This window comes from Neolamprologus multifasciatus, chromosome 18 (genome assembly GCF_963576455.1).
Source record: "Neolamprologus multifasciatus chromosome 18, fNeoMul1.2, whole genome shotgun sequence".
NCBI classification, from domain to species: Eukaryota; Metazoa; Chordata; class Actinopteri; order Cichliformes; family Cichlidae; genus Neolamprologus; species Neolamprologus multifasciatus.
The window spans coordinates 9,777,997-9,793,386 of NC_140456.1; the positions used below are offsets into that span (position 1 = coordinate 9,777,997).

The window sequence follows — 15,390 nt, forward strand, 5'->3', positions numbered from 1 at the left end:
ATGAAAAGTGAACTTCCAGGTAGCTGCATTTCCAACAAGCATATTATGCTAACAGACTTCACATAGAAAGCTGCAGTCACTCACAGAAGCTTTTCATTATTTTGATTCTCTACTTTTCATTAGTTTTGCACCAATAAATAGTATTAAACTAATTAGGAAGATTAGATAGGAGGGCTCAGAGTAACAGAGCAGTAGCCTGGGTAGCATGGAGGAGGGAGATGAGGAGGAGGAAAAGGAGGATGATTTAAGTCAGACGAGAATAACGGTGCAGACATTTGACGCCTAATTTGGTTTTTTGGGCGGGGAGCAGCTCGTCTGAGCTACTAGAAGATCCAGCCAGGGGGCTGAAGACCTGCAATCGTCGGCTCTCCTACCACTTGCATGTTCTCAGGAGCTGAGAGCAGCAGCAGCAGCAGCAACGAGAAAGCAGAAAGGAAACTTCCCGCTGTGGTGTTTTTGCGATCAAGGTAGGCGTTTTGAGAAGTGTACAGGAAAGTTCACAGCACACAGTGGTAGACTTTACTGAGAAGAATTGATTACTTAGTGTACGCTTTTATTTTGAAAATCTACAGGCTTTCGACGAATTAGAATTTTCCACCACGAGGAGTAACTTTAAATATCCAGATGTTTTACTAAATATTATCGCGTAGTTCGATTTTTCAAAAGAAAATGTTTGTTATATGTTTTTGAGACTATATAAAAGACTGCAGTGTGGTGTGTTTCTGTGGTTGGAGCAGGGTGTGGCAAGTGGCACTCCCACTTTACTGTCAATGAATGAACTGCGTGAGACTAAAACAGCTGTCAAACTTACATGTTTTACTTTACAAAAGGGTTACATTCTCCTTTTACCTATTCCCTGATGTGCCTAAACATTTCTTCTTCTTCTTTTAAGTTTTTCCTTTAATTTTAATTAAGAGATGTGGCTTTTGTTGAGTGGGTCAGTCTCAGAGAAGCAAAATGTGATCCTCACTGTACCTTTTATCAGAAAGATTTTGTGCCTCGACTACTTAGGATTATTTCAGCAAATGCCTATCAACCTTTCAAAACGCAGTGCTCAGTTTTGAATACACTGACATCATGCTCTGACTTGCACATACTGAAATTGTTGGCCAACAGAGTTCATCTTGTTCATCTTGTGCCTCCATCTCTGTAAGTGGATTATAGGTGAAATTGAGTAACTAACGTTGTGCCATGGCAAAAAAACAAGGACACCACATGACCTCTCTGCTGGGACACTGAAACATTCGTTTCCTGAACATCTTGACATGATAGTACATCTTGACATTTGTGTGTGTGTGATATGTGTAAAGCGACTGTGCAGAGGAGCATGATGCTGTCACATCCTGATATAATCTATTTTCTATTTTCAGCATCTCTTGCAATTAAGGAAGTCCCCCCCCCCCACCCCCACCCCTTTTGATTTCCATGCTGTGCTGCGTAACGACACTTTTTCCACGCTTTTTTCTCTATCATGACTATTTTTCTCTCCTTTATTCTTTCCTGATTCAATTCCACAAGTAGCAAAGCAATAGCAGTAGGAGTAGCGGGACTGATTTTTCCATGACGAACCTCCATATTCATTTATTTTGAGTGGTTTACACAAAGCATAATCGCTACCCTGACTCTCAGGCTGGGTAGGGACTTTTGAACAGGGAGGGAGAAAGAGGACAACTGGTGGAAAAGAGAGGGAGTAGCCAGCCACCAAACGAGACCATGAGGAGGAAAGCAAGGAAAGAAAAAGAGAAGAAAAGACAAAACTTGGCAAACATGACAAAGTTACCAGTTGTTCAGCCAGACTGCAGCACATCTGGAACCCATGAGTAACTTGGAAAATTTTTATAAGAAATAGGGGAGGAGGTAGAGAGAGAAAGGAGGAGTGGTGAAAGCGAGGGGCCTTGTAGTGACTCAACCTTCAGCTATTCCCCTCCATCACTGTGTTTAAACTATGTGTCCTTCTGTGGCCAAGGCACAGGGCTTCCCCCGTGTTCCCCTCCCTCCTAGGGTGAAGTGAGTCATCCTGAATCAGTTTGCATGGTCTTTTTTTCCCCATTTCTCTCTTTTTGTCCACTTCTTTGTCTTGATACCTCACCACCAGTTTAGCTTTTCACCTCCCCATCCATGACTGTGCCATAGATGTTTAATAGGACTAATGTAAACAGGCCTTTTCTCCATGTTTATAACTGTCTCTCTGTGTAAGCTGTGTAAGGAGAGGAGCACTTGTGGAGCCAAGCAGGCAATAGGTGTCATGAGGGGAAGGGAGGAAAGGGAGGAAAGGCAGCCAGTGTTGCCAGAGTGAATCTGAGCTGTAAAAATGTTAGATGTGGAAAAAAAAACCAAGGAAAAAAATCCAACCCCCCCAAACCACCACTGTAGATAAACTGCTATATAGAATTTTCCTAAAAGCATTACAGCAAGCACAATGACAGGATATTAACTCTTCTGTAAGTTGACTAATCTTGTCAACCTTGCAGTGCAGTGCAGCTGCCCAACCAGTTGCAGTTTGAGGTAAATTATATTATCTGGAAAATACTTGCATACAGATTGCTAAAAGCATTTTGTAAGTAATTTTTGGTATGAAGTCTGGAGATAACTCTAGTACTAATTATTTTGGGTGGAAGGCTGAGCAATAAAATTGAGCAAACGGTAAGAAGGATGAGGGATAAGTGTACCAAAAGATATAAGTCAAAAACAGCGATGCTGTGTTTTGTATCAATTTGTATCAAGTTAAGTACTTTTCGAGTAAAAATGTTGCATTCAGCTCTGTCATGGCAATTTTGTTTTCTGACATTTTAAAGTGTGCCTAGCTGATTTCCAGCTCTGTAGCTTTGTAAAATTAACAGAAAAGCTGTTTGAGTTCTACCATAGAGCCACTCTCTTCCCTTGCAAACAGAAAGTTTGAACATTTAGTGGGTGGGGCTTCTGAGCCTGAGCTGTCTGGAGCTCTGGCTGTCTGAAAAGGATTACCACTAAAAATGGTGACCTGATTATTTGAATTGTTGACCACTTTAACATGTGCATCCACCTTCGTGACAGTATGACACCCCAACCCCTGTGGATTTGTAATCTTCTGCGTTGAAGCGTCAAGTTTGGCATTCTGGTCATGTGGATGCTGTGGTTAAATCAAACCTTAATTTACAAAATGAACACTTGCTAATCTGAGGAAGGCTCAAAGTAGAAATTAAGAGTATAAACACACTTTATACTGTCACCCAAAAAAGTAAGATTATATATAATGTAATAATAGTGCATTCATTCTCTTCATCATTAAAAATGTTCTTCATTGTCCAATTAAAATAGACTTGCTCAAACTCGACAGACTTATGAGTTTTGCTGTGACAGCCATTCCAGGTCCAGTATGACCACTAATTTATTTTGGCCACTGATAACAAAGTTTATTGCTCAGTAATTTGTAATTATCATAAACCTGATGTTGGTTGAAGCCAAATATATTCAGTCTTGCATTAAAGCAACAAGGTGTCTCCAACAAAAAGCACCGTGTTTTTCAATTACTGCCAAAAGAAAGCAAAAAAGTTATGTGATACATTCTGTCTTTAAAATTAGAGGTCTTATAGTTTTTTCTAGTCATTGTAAAATGCTAGCGTCAGCTCTTACCCCAGGTGGGTGTAACTTAACTGAAAGCAGCTCTGTAGCCAGCTGAAGAAGTAGTGACAGGCAAGTAGTGACATACTTGTTGGACTAAATCTTACATTTCCAGAAATATTTCTAGAAATATGAACTGTAAACGTTTTAACCGCTGACAAAAATATTTTAAACTACATTAAATATTCTAGTCAAATATAAAATTTAATTAAAACACCTTAAAGATATTAGATATTAGGAGCAATATAATTTTGCTTGGTGCTATGTTACACTGAATTTTCTACCCAAAAAAGGAGAGGACAAAAAGACTTCAGCTTTCCTTAGACTATATTCATAGTTTAAATTCCAAATTGCACCGTACTTGCGACACTGGGAGTGGGTGTGGAACAAATAGGCCACATTTGCAACACGATGACAGACAGGGGTCTGAGGAGTTTGAAGCACAACACCCACCTCTGAGGACATGATTATTGCGCAATGTCTGAAAGAAAGAGGCTGCACTCGGTGCTTCAATTCTGTTATGAGAACAAGTCTGGAGCTTGTATGAGACATAAACTACCAGAGAAATTAAAATGGTGTGTTCACCAGCTGATTTGACCAGATGTGAATGGGCTGTGACACGTTTGACCACAGTGAACTCATTATTTGCAGTTTCGAATTGTGTTTTCAGGATTTGAGTTGTTGTTTAAGTCATTCATGAAAATACAACGGTAGAATTGTTCCACTCAGAAATTGGTATGTAGTCGGATGAACCCTGTTTGGGCACAGGTTGCTGGTCTCGCATAGTTATATCTTATATTTCATCTAGAGCCATAAAAAGTTGCATGAGACTCTAAAACACCACTTACTAATCATTGTCCTTTTCTTCTTACAGGTTTGTCTGCCTGACAGAGGAAACTCCCACAAATAAGAGGAAACTTTTCTACTTCTCTCATCGCCCAATTCACCTCTCATTATGGCTATAGTCCTCCACTCCAGCCCTCTGCTGTGGACACGGCTGGCAGCCCTGGCTTTCTCCTGTGTGGCATTCTCTGTGGCCGTGCATGGTGCCCAACTCGGGCACGGCACCGGAGACTGGTGCATCTTCTGCTGGGCCTTCAGTTTTGCCGGCACTCTGCTTGTGATTCTGGTGGAGCTCTTCGGCCTGCAGACGAAAGCCCCTGTTTCCTGGAAGAACTTCCCTATCACCTTTGCCTGCTACGCTGCCCTACTCTGTTTGTCCGCCTCTATCATCTTCCCACTCTACTTCCTCAAGGGTTTATCAGGCTCCAGTTCGGTCCGCGACTACCGTATTGTGGTAACCGTCTTCTCCTGCTTGGCTACCATTGCTTACATAAGTGAGGTGAGCATCAGCAAGGCGCGTCCGGGTGAGGTGGCCGGCTACATGGCCACAGGACCTGGACTATTGAAAGTCTGTGAGACCTTCGTGGCCTGCGTCATTTTCGTCTTTGTGAGTGACCCCGTGTTGTACGACCGTCACGATGCACTGAAGTACTGCATGGCCGTGTACTGCATCTGCTTCATCCTGTCAGCAGCCATCATCCTGCTCTGTATAGGCGAGTGTACCGGGTGCTTGCCTTTCCCATTCCCCCGGTTCCTGTCAGCCTACGCCATGCTGGCCGTGGTCCTCTACCTGTCAGCAACCATCATCTGGCCTATCTTCAACTTTGACCCCAAACACGGTGGGAATAAAAATAGGCCATACACCTGCAGCTCACAACCGGGGTTGTGTTTGTGGGATAAGCGCATGGCAGTGGCTGTACTCACCGGTGTCAACTTCATCCTCTACCTGGCAGACCTGATCTACTCCACCCGTCTGGTATTTGTCAATGCTTAAAAAACAGGAAATCACGCTAGCAGTATGCTCCAAATAAAATTGAATTTGCCCACTTTGACAAAGGCTTTGGAATTGCTGTCTCTTTTATTGCTGCAAGCAAATGGTGGCATACTCAGTCTAGCACTCTGATCACTTTAATGGTATCACTAGAGGACAAGCCGTGATAGGAGGCTAGAGAACAAACTTTAGCATGATAGCACAGCTGAGACAAATCCTGCGTGACTCAATTTGTTGTTTGAAATTTGCCCTTAAAATGATATGATTTGACTTTTGCTAGAATCAGACAGAAGGAGAAAAGCATGCCCTGTGGCCCAAGGTAACTGTGCAGTGGTAAATACGGAAATGCATTTTAAAAAAACAAAACAAAAGAGAGTGTGCTCAAACCATGAATGAAGCTTTTCATAGGTCCTTGACATATTCAGATGGTCAAAACACAGATCTTGTGCTATTTTTGGCCCGAAACGTTAAAAATTAGTCGTGAAACCTTGCTGAATTTAATTTTGTGTGAAGTATACTGCATGACTGAATTTCTTAGAGAAAAAGTGAGAGAGAGAGAGAGAGAGAGCGAGAGAGAGAGAGAGAGAGAGATGGGAGGAGTTGGAGGCAAGTTAGTAGTTGTGTCTACACATACAACAATATGAATTTCTGTTCATGTATTGGGGCATGTAAATGGCAAATATTTGCTTCCAGTGACCCAGATAGACTCTTATCTTTTATATAGAGACCTGAATGTGATTGCTGGAATCTGCTGATATTACTAAAAAATTTTAATGGTAGATCAGTTCCCATTTTAAATGTTTAAATACATTTTTCATGTATGCAGGGATGCTTTGGATAGTAGTAATCTACCAACAGATTTTCCAAAAGAAGGCCACGTCTTATTTACATGCTGTGTGCATGTAAATAAGACAGAAAAATAAAAACAAAGCTAATGTTGAGTTTTTGTTTGATACTTTTGGCAGAGTGTATGTCAAAAGTGTATATATAAAAAGAAAATCAGTGAACATTTCAGATGAACTGTTACAGAAAATATTGCAGTGCCATGTGACTGACTTTTGTGACCTTTTTTTTTTTTTTAAATGGCATCATTAAACTTCATTGCAGTACATAAAGCAGCTGACAGGGTTGCATCAGTCAGTCATTTCTTTAAGTTCATATCCCAACAATTCAACCACTTAAAGAAGTGATGAATTGGTTAACATGATGTTAAAGATGATTGGTAGGCTAGCTTTTGCTCTTGTTATGGAATGTGCATATCTGTGAGCTATAATCTATTGTAAGAACATATATGGATTTAAAGAAACAAGAAAAACATATAGTCAAAGTGCACGTATTAATGTTTTCATTGTGTGTTTATATTTCTGGTGTCTCCAAATATCCAAGAACCTACTAATGCTGGTCCCTCACAGCTAAGGTTATATTCATTAAATCTATTTGTTTTGTACTGCTCATAGAAATCTAATAAAAAGGTTTCTCTCTGTCTAGATGATCTTAGGATTGTAGTCTTTACATTTTTTATACTCTGCTGTTCCAAGTGTGGAAACCGCATCAGTGTTGAAGGAAAATGTATTCCAGTGTTTCAATAAAACCACATGATTAACAGATGTTTGTGTGTTACTTTCATGTTTTTATGCTTTGGTTTAGTCCCCATATGATCCAATTTGAACATTTTATTTAACTCTAAACTTAGTTTTAGCCACCCTGTTGGTGTAGCTCCTCTTCTTAGTCAAGGCTGAAAAATGCCAACGTCTATTAGAAGCTGCAAAATCTGGTATAGATATTTAATATTAAGTGTGTGACACACACATATAGGAAAATAACTGGTAAATAAGTAGGTACCTGTCCAAATGGAAACAGCCAGGGTTTAAAGCAAGAGCCCAAAAAAATCAATACCTTCAGTGGCAACACGGGGCTGGCTCCAAAAGTGAGTCCCACAACCAACTCTAATGTTAAAACCTCCACCTTTCCAGCCAAAAAAAACAGCGTGTTGGTCTAAAGAGCTTGGAAAGAAAGCAACTGAACTTCTTTGAGTTTCTTGAGTTTCTATTTAAAACTGAGGTGAAACGCCATTGTAATGGAGAATGTCACTTTAAGAGGGATGGACTTGACCTCCTGACTATGAATAATGAAGATGATAAGGTGCTGACTCTATGAATCCACAATCTCAACAGGGTTGTCCGATAAGAACAGATGGCTTATCCACAAAATCCACTGCCACTCAGGTATCTGTCGTTCACTCATTTATTTAACAAGAATCCGAGGTACACATCCATAATGTGAGTGAGGGGATTTAACAGGCTGTAAAATGCTATATGCTGTGTGGTGAAGTGATGGTGTGGTTTCTGTTGGAAAGAACATAAAAGTCTTCCATAATTATGTGAACAGAGTGAATTAAATGTGTAATACAATACAAACAATACAAGGGAGTATCAACAAATGCTAATTTTACTATTTACATAAATCCTAACTAGGCACTTTACACTAGAGCCAAGATGGGAAATTAGTGACGGTCCCTTAATGACCGCATGGCAGAGGCTCCTTCGCAGTAAACGGCAGTAACATTCGGTAAACAAAGTGTGTGCCAAGGATTTAAACAAGGGAGGATAATGGCCGCACCAAAGAACAAACAGGATAAACACAGAAACTTACAGTCTCATGGACGCACACTGCTAACAGTATAAGGAACGAAAATCCACACGGTGAGTAAAACTCTGCTGACTCTCCCCACCTGCAGCTCCGACCGAACTCTGCGTCGAAGCCTGGGCTTCTGATTGGTGAAGAGGATGGGTTGCCTCACTGCTCATTGGCTAGTTGGCATGCTGATATATTTACTCGGCAGATGTGGCTCTGTTCGTCGGTACCGTGGACGGGCTGGCCTTTTGTACAGCCGCCCCCAACTTTGCGAAGCAAAGGTGCACTTCACTCAGGAAGGTCAGGCAGTAGACTCCGGTGGAAGAGCTGTGAGTCTGATGAGTCGAGCCACTGGTTGGGTGTATGTCTTGTCTCCAACCTGTATCTGAACGGTCTGAACCCTGCCATCTGCTCCAGGGATGACTTGGATGACCTTACCAACTGGCCATAGGGCACGAGGGAGCTGCTGGTCCACAATGAGAATGATAGTGCCAACAGTCAACTCATCTCTTTCCTGCTGCCATTTATGCCACATCTGGAGTGAAGGTAGATAATTCCGGATGTAGTGGATCCAGAATTGATCCGCCAAGGCTTGACACTGCCTCCCCCTACGACGGCTCAGGAGTTCTGCTTCTGGGTAGACGACCTGTGGCATACTGGAATCAGGCCGCCCCATCAACAACATGTTGGGAGTGATTGGATCAGCATCTGCTATGTCTGAGGAGACATAACCTAGTGGCTTAGAGTTGATGATGCTCTCTACCTCGCCGAGTATCGTCCTAAAGACTTCCTCTGTGACATGCTGCGAGCTGAGAATGGTATGCAGCACAGACTTGATGGAACGAATCTCCGGTTCCCAGGAACCACCGAAATGTGGAGCCTGTGGAGGGTTGAAACGAAAATGAATCTGCTGGCTGGCCAACTGTGACTTCAGAGCTGGGCCGAGGGCGTTGAAAGTCTCCTGGAGTTCAGAGCTACCACCTTTGAAGTTGGTACTTTGATCCAACAGTAGTTCGAAGGGCTTCCCATGTCTCGCGATAAAACGATGCAGTCCCATCAGGAATGAGTCAGTGTCCATGCTGGCAAGCAGCTCAAAGTAGACTGCGTGGGTGGTTAGGCATTTGAAGATGATCCCCCACCGTTTCTTGGTACGCCGCCCCATCTTGACAAAGTATGGACCAAAGCAGTCCACCCCAGTTGAATAGAAGGCTGGGCAATGAAGTCTTAAACTGGATGAGGGAAGGTCAGCCATCTTGGGAATGACTGGCTGACTGTGCCACCTCCTGCATTCAGGACAGTTGTACTGGTGCTTCCGGACGGCCTCTCGTCCTCGAAGTATCCAGAACCTGCGCCGGAGCTCAGCAAAGACCCTCTCGGAGCCTGGGTGAGCAAGCCTGCGATCACAATCCTGGATGATGAGCTTTCAAGAAAGTCAATGGGTCAAGAAAGACAGGATGCAAGATGTCTTGACTGAGGGTTTCACATCTGCGAAGCTGCCCCCCTACACGGATCAGTTGAGCCTCTGGGTCATACTCAGGAGCTAAGGCAAGTAGGCGATTGCTGGCAGCTACTGGTTTGTGAGATGACAGCCGAACAAAATCTTCAGGAAAACTGTCTTCCTGTACCTTCCGGAGGAATGCTAGCTCTGCTTGCCTGTAATTCTCTGATGTGGGTGTCGAGTCGGCAGCTGTCCCATGGACAGCTCGAATGTAATCTTCCAGAAGGTCCTGGAAGCCACCGAAAGAAGCAACATCAGGTAGATGTAGATCAGATATTCAATCCTTAGTGGATTGAAGCGGGACTGGTTCCTCTTTCCACAGCAACGGGGTGGCATATCGGCATATCTTCTCCTCTAGCATCTTGACAGCCATGGTATCTTGTTTTGAATGTGTGGCCACCTTCTCATTCTGGTATGGGAGAACATCCATCTGCCAGAGCTTGGCTACTAGAAGTTCAGCACTGGGAGTCAGGGTCCTTGTGAGTAGACACTGAGGAGTGGAGGCTTGATGTAGAAGAACCTTGGCTGGACCCTGCAGAGTTCAACCCAGCCATGTCTTGAGTGCAGCTGGTCCTCCCCGTGGACCCAGATGTACAGGCTCTATTGGAGTCAGGAGATGTAGGAATATATAGAGAAGGAAACGGAATGTCCTTCCACCGTTCTAATGTTTGTCGGATGGTTTGAAGCGCCAACTCCTCCCTCATTCCCTGAAGGCCCAGCTCTTGGGCAGCACTGTGAAGAAGGATTGTGCGCTCTGACCCATCATCAAGGATGGCGTATGTCTCTAGCTTCCTTTTGCCATTGTAGAGGCACACCCTGACCATTTTCAGTAGCACACAACTGGTCCCCCAGGTTGGTTCAACGTAGTACATGACGGGTTGGACCGCTTCCTCCGCCGGCCTGTCAGAGCTAGAGCATTGCTGGCATCTAGCTTTCAGGTAGTATTTCATCTCTGGATGGTCCCTTCCGCATCTCCAGCACCGCTTGCCTGTCTGAATCCAAGACAACTTCTGCTCTGTATTGAGCTTCTTGAAATTTGTGCACTGATTGAAATAGTGCTGAAGATTATTACAGAAATGGCAGAATTTCTTTGGCTTCCCCAATTTGGAAACTGGACGTGATGCCTGTTTCGGAGGCTCTGGTCCTTTAGCAGGAGGGAGCCCAATAAGATGGTTGTGGTTGCCGCTGTAGATCTCTGCTTGGGTCTGGCACCCTTCCCACAATCCACACGTGGCTCTCGAGGTTGCTGAGGCTGATGGAAATACACATCATCATCTTGGATGCGGACTTCGTATTCAAGCCACTCTGCCAAATCTGCTAAGGTTGGGATGGGTGTCTGAAGAGGATTGATGAACCGCTTAAACTGCGCTCAAAGACTGTGTGGCAGTTTGGACAGCAGTCTGGTAACGTGTGACCCACACTCTAGTTCTGCTCTCCCCTCTTTCCCAAGCTGTTCCAACATTCCCACGAGACCCCTCACTTTTGGGGGCGAAAAGACGTAACGCTCGGCTGTCACCACTCCGTACCGGAGACTCCGACAACACGTCTAAGATCCGCTGCAGGGTAAGTTTGTGAGATTGACCATACAGCTCTATCAGAGATGACATGGTCTGGCTGTATGGGTAGCGGCTATTGCTGTAGGAATCGGCAATCAGGAGGGCGTCTTCCAACTTGAGGTGATCGACTAGGATCTGGTACTTGAAACGTTCAGTTGCATCATGAGGCAGGATATTGTCAAGTGCCATTCGCAAACGAGCGAACTGGCTGGGGTCATCAGAGGTGAAGTATGGAATGTGTGGTGTTGGTCCCCGGTACACGGTCTCTGTACTCGGTAGAGGTTCGTGCTGACCATATTTCCTCCAGTCTTTGGAATCAGTTGGCGGCTAACGAGGCGGGTCCCCAGTCATCTCCTGGAAGCTTTCTGGTTGTTGGCGCTGAAAGGTGTATGGCTCTGCATATTCAGGGGTGACCTGCCTCTTCACCCATGCTCCAGGGCCATACTTGTCCTTCACGTTAATTTTCCTGACCTGTTCAGTCACAGGAAGTTGACTGTACTGATAAGGTGACGCACGTCTGAAAAGAGCTGAGGCTGCTGCACTAGCAGGAATTTCTGACACCGGAGGTGGTGGAACAGGGAATGGCTCAGCACTCTGAGGATCAAGTGGAAGTGATGCCTCTGGCCAAGGTAAATCCTGTATGTCATCCTCTGGTATGTGAAAGGAACGTACAGTGTGTGAGTAGTGGCTGGAGGCATGGTCAGGATGAGGAGACTGAGGCATGGAATATGTCCAAAAGGACTGCCTCTTGTCCTGGGTACTGGGGCCTAACTCAGAAGGTTGGGGAGCTGGCAATGTCTGGAGGGCTGAGGACCAGAGAGAGAGAGCACCAAGCAGTGTCTGAACCTCTCGTCTGAGCTGATTATTATCTTCCTGCAATTCTCTCAGTGCTGACAATACCACGTCTGAGGTGCCATGCTGAGAAGTCTGGTCAGCTGGAGTGGCTGAGCTGTTGGGATGTGCACCATGGTCATCAGGGGAGTGGTTGTGCGACGCATGCACCTGTGGTAGTGATCTCCTCGGCAACTGCACCAAGAAGTCATCAAGGTAACCATCGTGACGAGGACTACTCCGCCTAGGCTGCACTGTCGAGTGCAGATCTACTGAGTGTAGTGCAAGCTAGCAAGACAGAAGCTAAGCTTGTTGCAACATGGCAACTGCCTCAACGCTACCTGGAATTGAACCTCCCCCACCCTCATTCAGATCTGGCGTTTGGAACCATCTTGGTTTTTATGTGAAGCATGACCCTGATGGTAAGCGCATCATGGACAAAAGTAAAACAGTATGTCGGATGTGCCACGAAATGCTCAATTGGTGGGAACTAGTGCGTTAGCGCAGTTACCTTGTTAACGTCTTGACGCCGTCCAGCCCCACCCACGAGGCGATCCGAGGTAACTCGTTAACGGAGATTTGCCACGTTATAGTGTTAATGTCATTTTAACGAGATTAACGCTGACAGCACTAGTGGGAACACAACGAATATGACTGCACATTTACGCCGACATCATCCTAGTGCAAAGACAAGTGGAAGCAGACAAAAACAAAGAGCACGCATGCTACAAACTTTACCCGAGTCATTTAGACAGCCGTTAGCACATGATTCTCCTTAGGGGGACCTAATACGTTTAATATGCTGCTGAGAGTATACCCCAGAAGAAGCGTATAGTATAGCTTTTATTTTGGAAAGAGCCATTTCTCTGTAATAAACTCTCTTTTCCAAAGATGAGTGATTTTCTGATCAGATAGATTTATTATTTTATCCCTTTGTTGTTTCAGCAACATTAAATCTAAAAACTGTACGTTTGAGTTAAAATAGATATTTATAATTTTAATAAATGACAAATTAAAAAAGCATGAACATTTTTTGTATCGAAAAAATATTGAACCGTGACACCAAAGTATTGAACCGAACCGTGAATTTTATGTATCGTGGCACCCCTAATATATATATATATATATATATATATATATATATTAGGGGTGCCACGATAGTCGTATCGATATTGAACCGTTCGATACAGTGCTTTCGGTTCGGTACGCATATGTATCGAACAATACAAAATTTTTAATTTATTTTATCAACTTTTCTTCTGACCGTGTGTGTGTGTGTGTGTATATATATATGTATATGTATGTGTGTGTGTGTGTGTTTGTATGTGTATGTATATATATGTATATATGTCTTGTCAGCATGGACCAAAATTAAGGAATGTTTTCAGCATCTTGTTGAAGAAAAAATAAATATAAATTAATTAACTAAAAGAAAAACAATATTTGGTCTGGAGGTAACTACCTCTCACTACTCTGTTCACTTGTACCCATCACCTCTCTTCTCAGAGATTCCTTTCAGCTTTGCGCTGACCCCAGGGTGTGAATCAGTGACAACTGTCACAACGACTGTAAATTTTTGACCACTGGAGGCTGCACTTGATGCTTCAATTCTGTTATGAGAACAAGTCTGGAGCTTTCATGAGACATAAACTACAAGAGAAATAAAAGATGGCGCGCTCACCAGCTGATTTGACCAGATGTAAATGGACTGTGATGGGTTTGACCACAGTGAACTCATTATTTGTAGTTTTGCGTTTTCAGGATTTGAGTTGTTTTAGCCATTCATGAAAATACAAAGGCATCATTGTTTCACTCAGAAATTATTATGTAGGAGGACTGACTCTCTTTGGGCACAGACTGCTGGCCTCACATAGTTATAGCTTGTATTTCATCTGGAGCCATAAAAAATTGCATGAGACTCTAAAACACCACTTACTAATCATTTTCTTTTTCTTACAGGTTTGTCTGCCTGACAGAGGAAACTCCCACAAATAGGAGGAATCTGTTCTGCTTCTCTCATCGCCCAATTCACCTCTCATCATGGCAATAGTCCTCCACTTCAACCTTCTGCTGTGGACACGGCTGGCAGCCCTGGCTTTCTCCTGTGTGGCATTCTCTGTGGCTGTGCATGGTGCCAGGACCATCCCCATCATCGGAGACTGGTGCATCTTCTGCTGGGGCTTCAGCTTTGCCGGCACTCTGCTCGTGATTCTGGTGGAGCTCTTCGGTCTGCAGATGAAAGTCCCTGTTTCCTGGAAGAACTTCCCTATCACCTTTGCCTGCTACGCTGCCCTACTCTGTTTGTCCGCCTCTATCATCTTCCCACTCTACTTCCTCAAACATTCCACAGGACCCAGTACGATCCGCGACTACCGTATTGTGGCAGCCTTCTTCTCTTGCTTGGCTACCATTGCTTACACAAGTGAGGTGAGCATCAGCAAGGCGCGTCCAGGTGAGGTGGCTGGCTACATGGCCACAGGACCTGGACTATTGAAAATCTGTGAGACCTTCGTAGCCTGCATCATCTTTGTCTTTGTGACTGATCCCGTGTTGTATGACCGTCATGATGCACCGAAGTACTGCATGGCTGTCTACTGCATCTGCTTCATCCTGTCAGCAGCCATCATCCTGCTCTGTATAGGCGAGTGTACCGGGTGCTTGCTTTTCCCATTCCCCCGGTTCCTGTCAGCCTACGCCATGCTGGCCGTGGTCCTCTACCTGTCTGCAACCATCATCTGGCCTATCTTCAACTTTGTCCCCAGGCTTGGTGGGAATAGAGATAGGCCATACACCTGCAGCACAGAATTGGGGTTGTGTTCATGGGATAAGCGCATGGCAGTGGCTCTACTCACTGCTGTCAACTTCATTCTCTACCTGGCAGACCTGATCTACTCCACCCGTCTGGTATTTGTCAATGTTTAAAAAACAGGAAGTCAGGCTAGCAGTATGCTCCAAATAAAATTGAATTTACCCACTTTGATAAAGGCTTTGGAAATGCTGTCACTGTTACTGCTGCAAGCAAATGGTGGCATACTCAGTTTAGCACTCTGGTCACTTTAATGGTATCACTAGAGGACAAGTCGTGATAGGAGGCTAAAGAGCAAACTTTAGCATGATAGCACAGCTGAGACAAATCTTGTATGACTCAATTTGTTGTTTGAAATTTACCCTGAAAATGATATGATTTGACTTTTGCTAGAACCAGACAGAAGGAGAAAAGCATGCCCTATGGCCCAAGGTAACTGTGCAGTAGTAAATATGGAAATGCATTTTAAAAAACTCAAAAGAGACTGTGCTTAAGCCATGAATGAAGCTTTTCATAGGCAGAGATTGACATATTTGGCTGCTCTTTTTGGTCTGAAACTTTAGAAATTAGCCCTGAAACCTTGCCGAATTTAATTTTGTGTGAAGTATACTGCATGACTGAATTTCTTAGA

At 44.0% G+C, this 15,390-nt stretch overlaps 2 protein-coding genes across 2 annotated transcripts; both read left to right on the forward strand.

Moving 5' to 3' along the window:
* The first annotated feature begins 225 nt into the window (after positions 1–225).
* LOC146497343 (myeloid-associated differentiation marker homolog) lies at positions 226–6,509 on the forward strand. Its single transcript, XM_085139338.1, has 2 exons — positions 226–467; positions 4,475–6,509. The coding sequence occupies exon 2, from the start codon at positions 4,556–4,558 to the stop codon at positions 5,435–5,437; it is 882 nt and encodes a 293-aa protein (XP_084995464.1). The 5' UTR covers positions 226–467; positions 4,475–4,555; the 3' UTR covers positions 5,438–6,509.
* A 651-nt stretch (positions 6,510–7,160) lies between these two features.
* LOC146497344 (myeloid-associated differentiation marker homolog) lies at positions 7,161–15,302 on the forward strand. The gene is made up of 2 exons (XM_085139339.1): positions 7,161–8,136; positions 13,913–15,302. Exon 2 carries the CDS (start codon positions 13,994–13,996, stop codon positions 14,873–14,875), a length of 882 nt encoding a protein of 293 aa, XP_084995465.1. The 5' UTR covers positions 7,161–8,136; positions 13,913–13,993; the 3' UTR covers positions 14,876–15,302.
* The last annotated feature ends 88 nt before the right edge of the window (positions 15,303–15,390 follow it).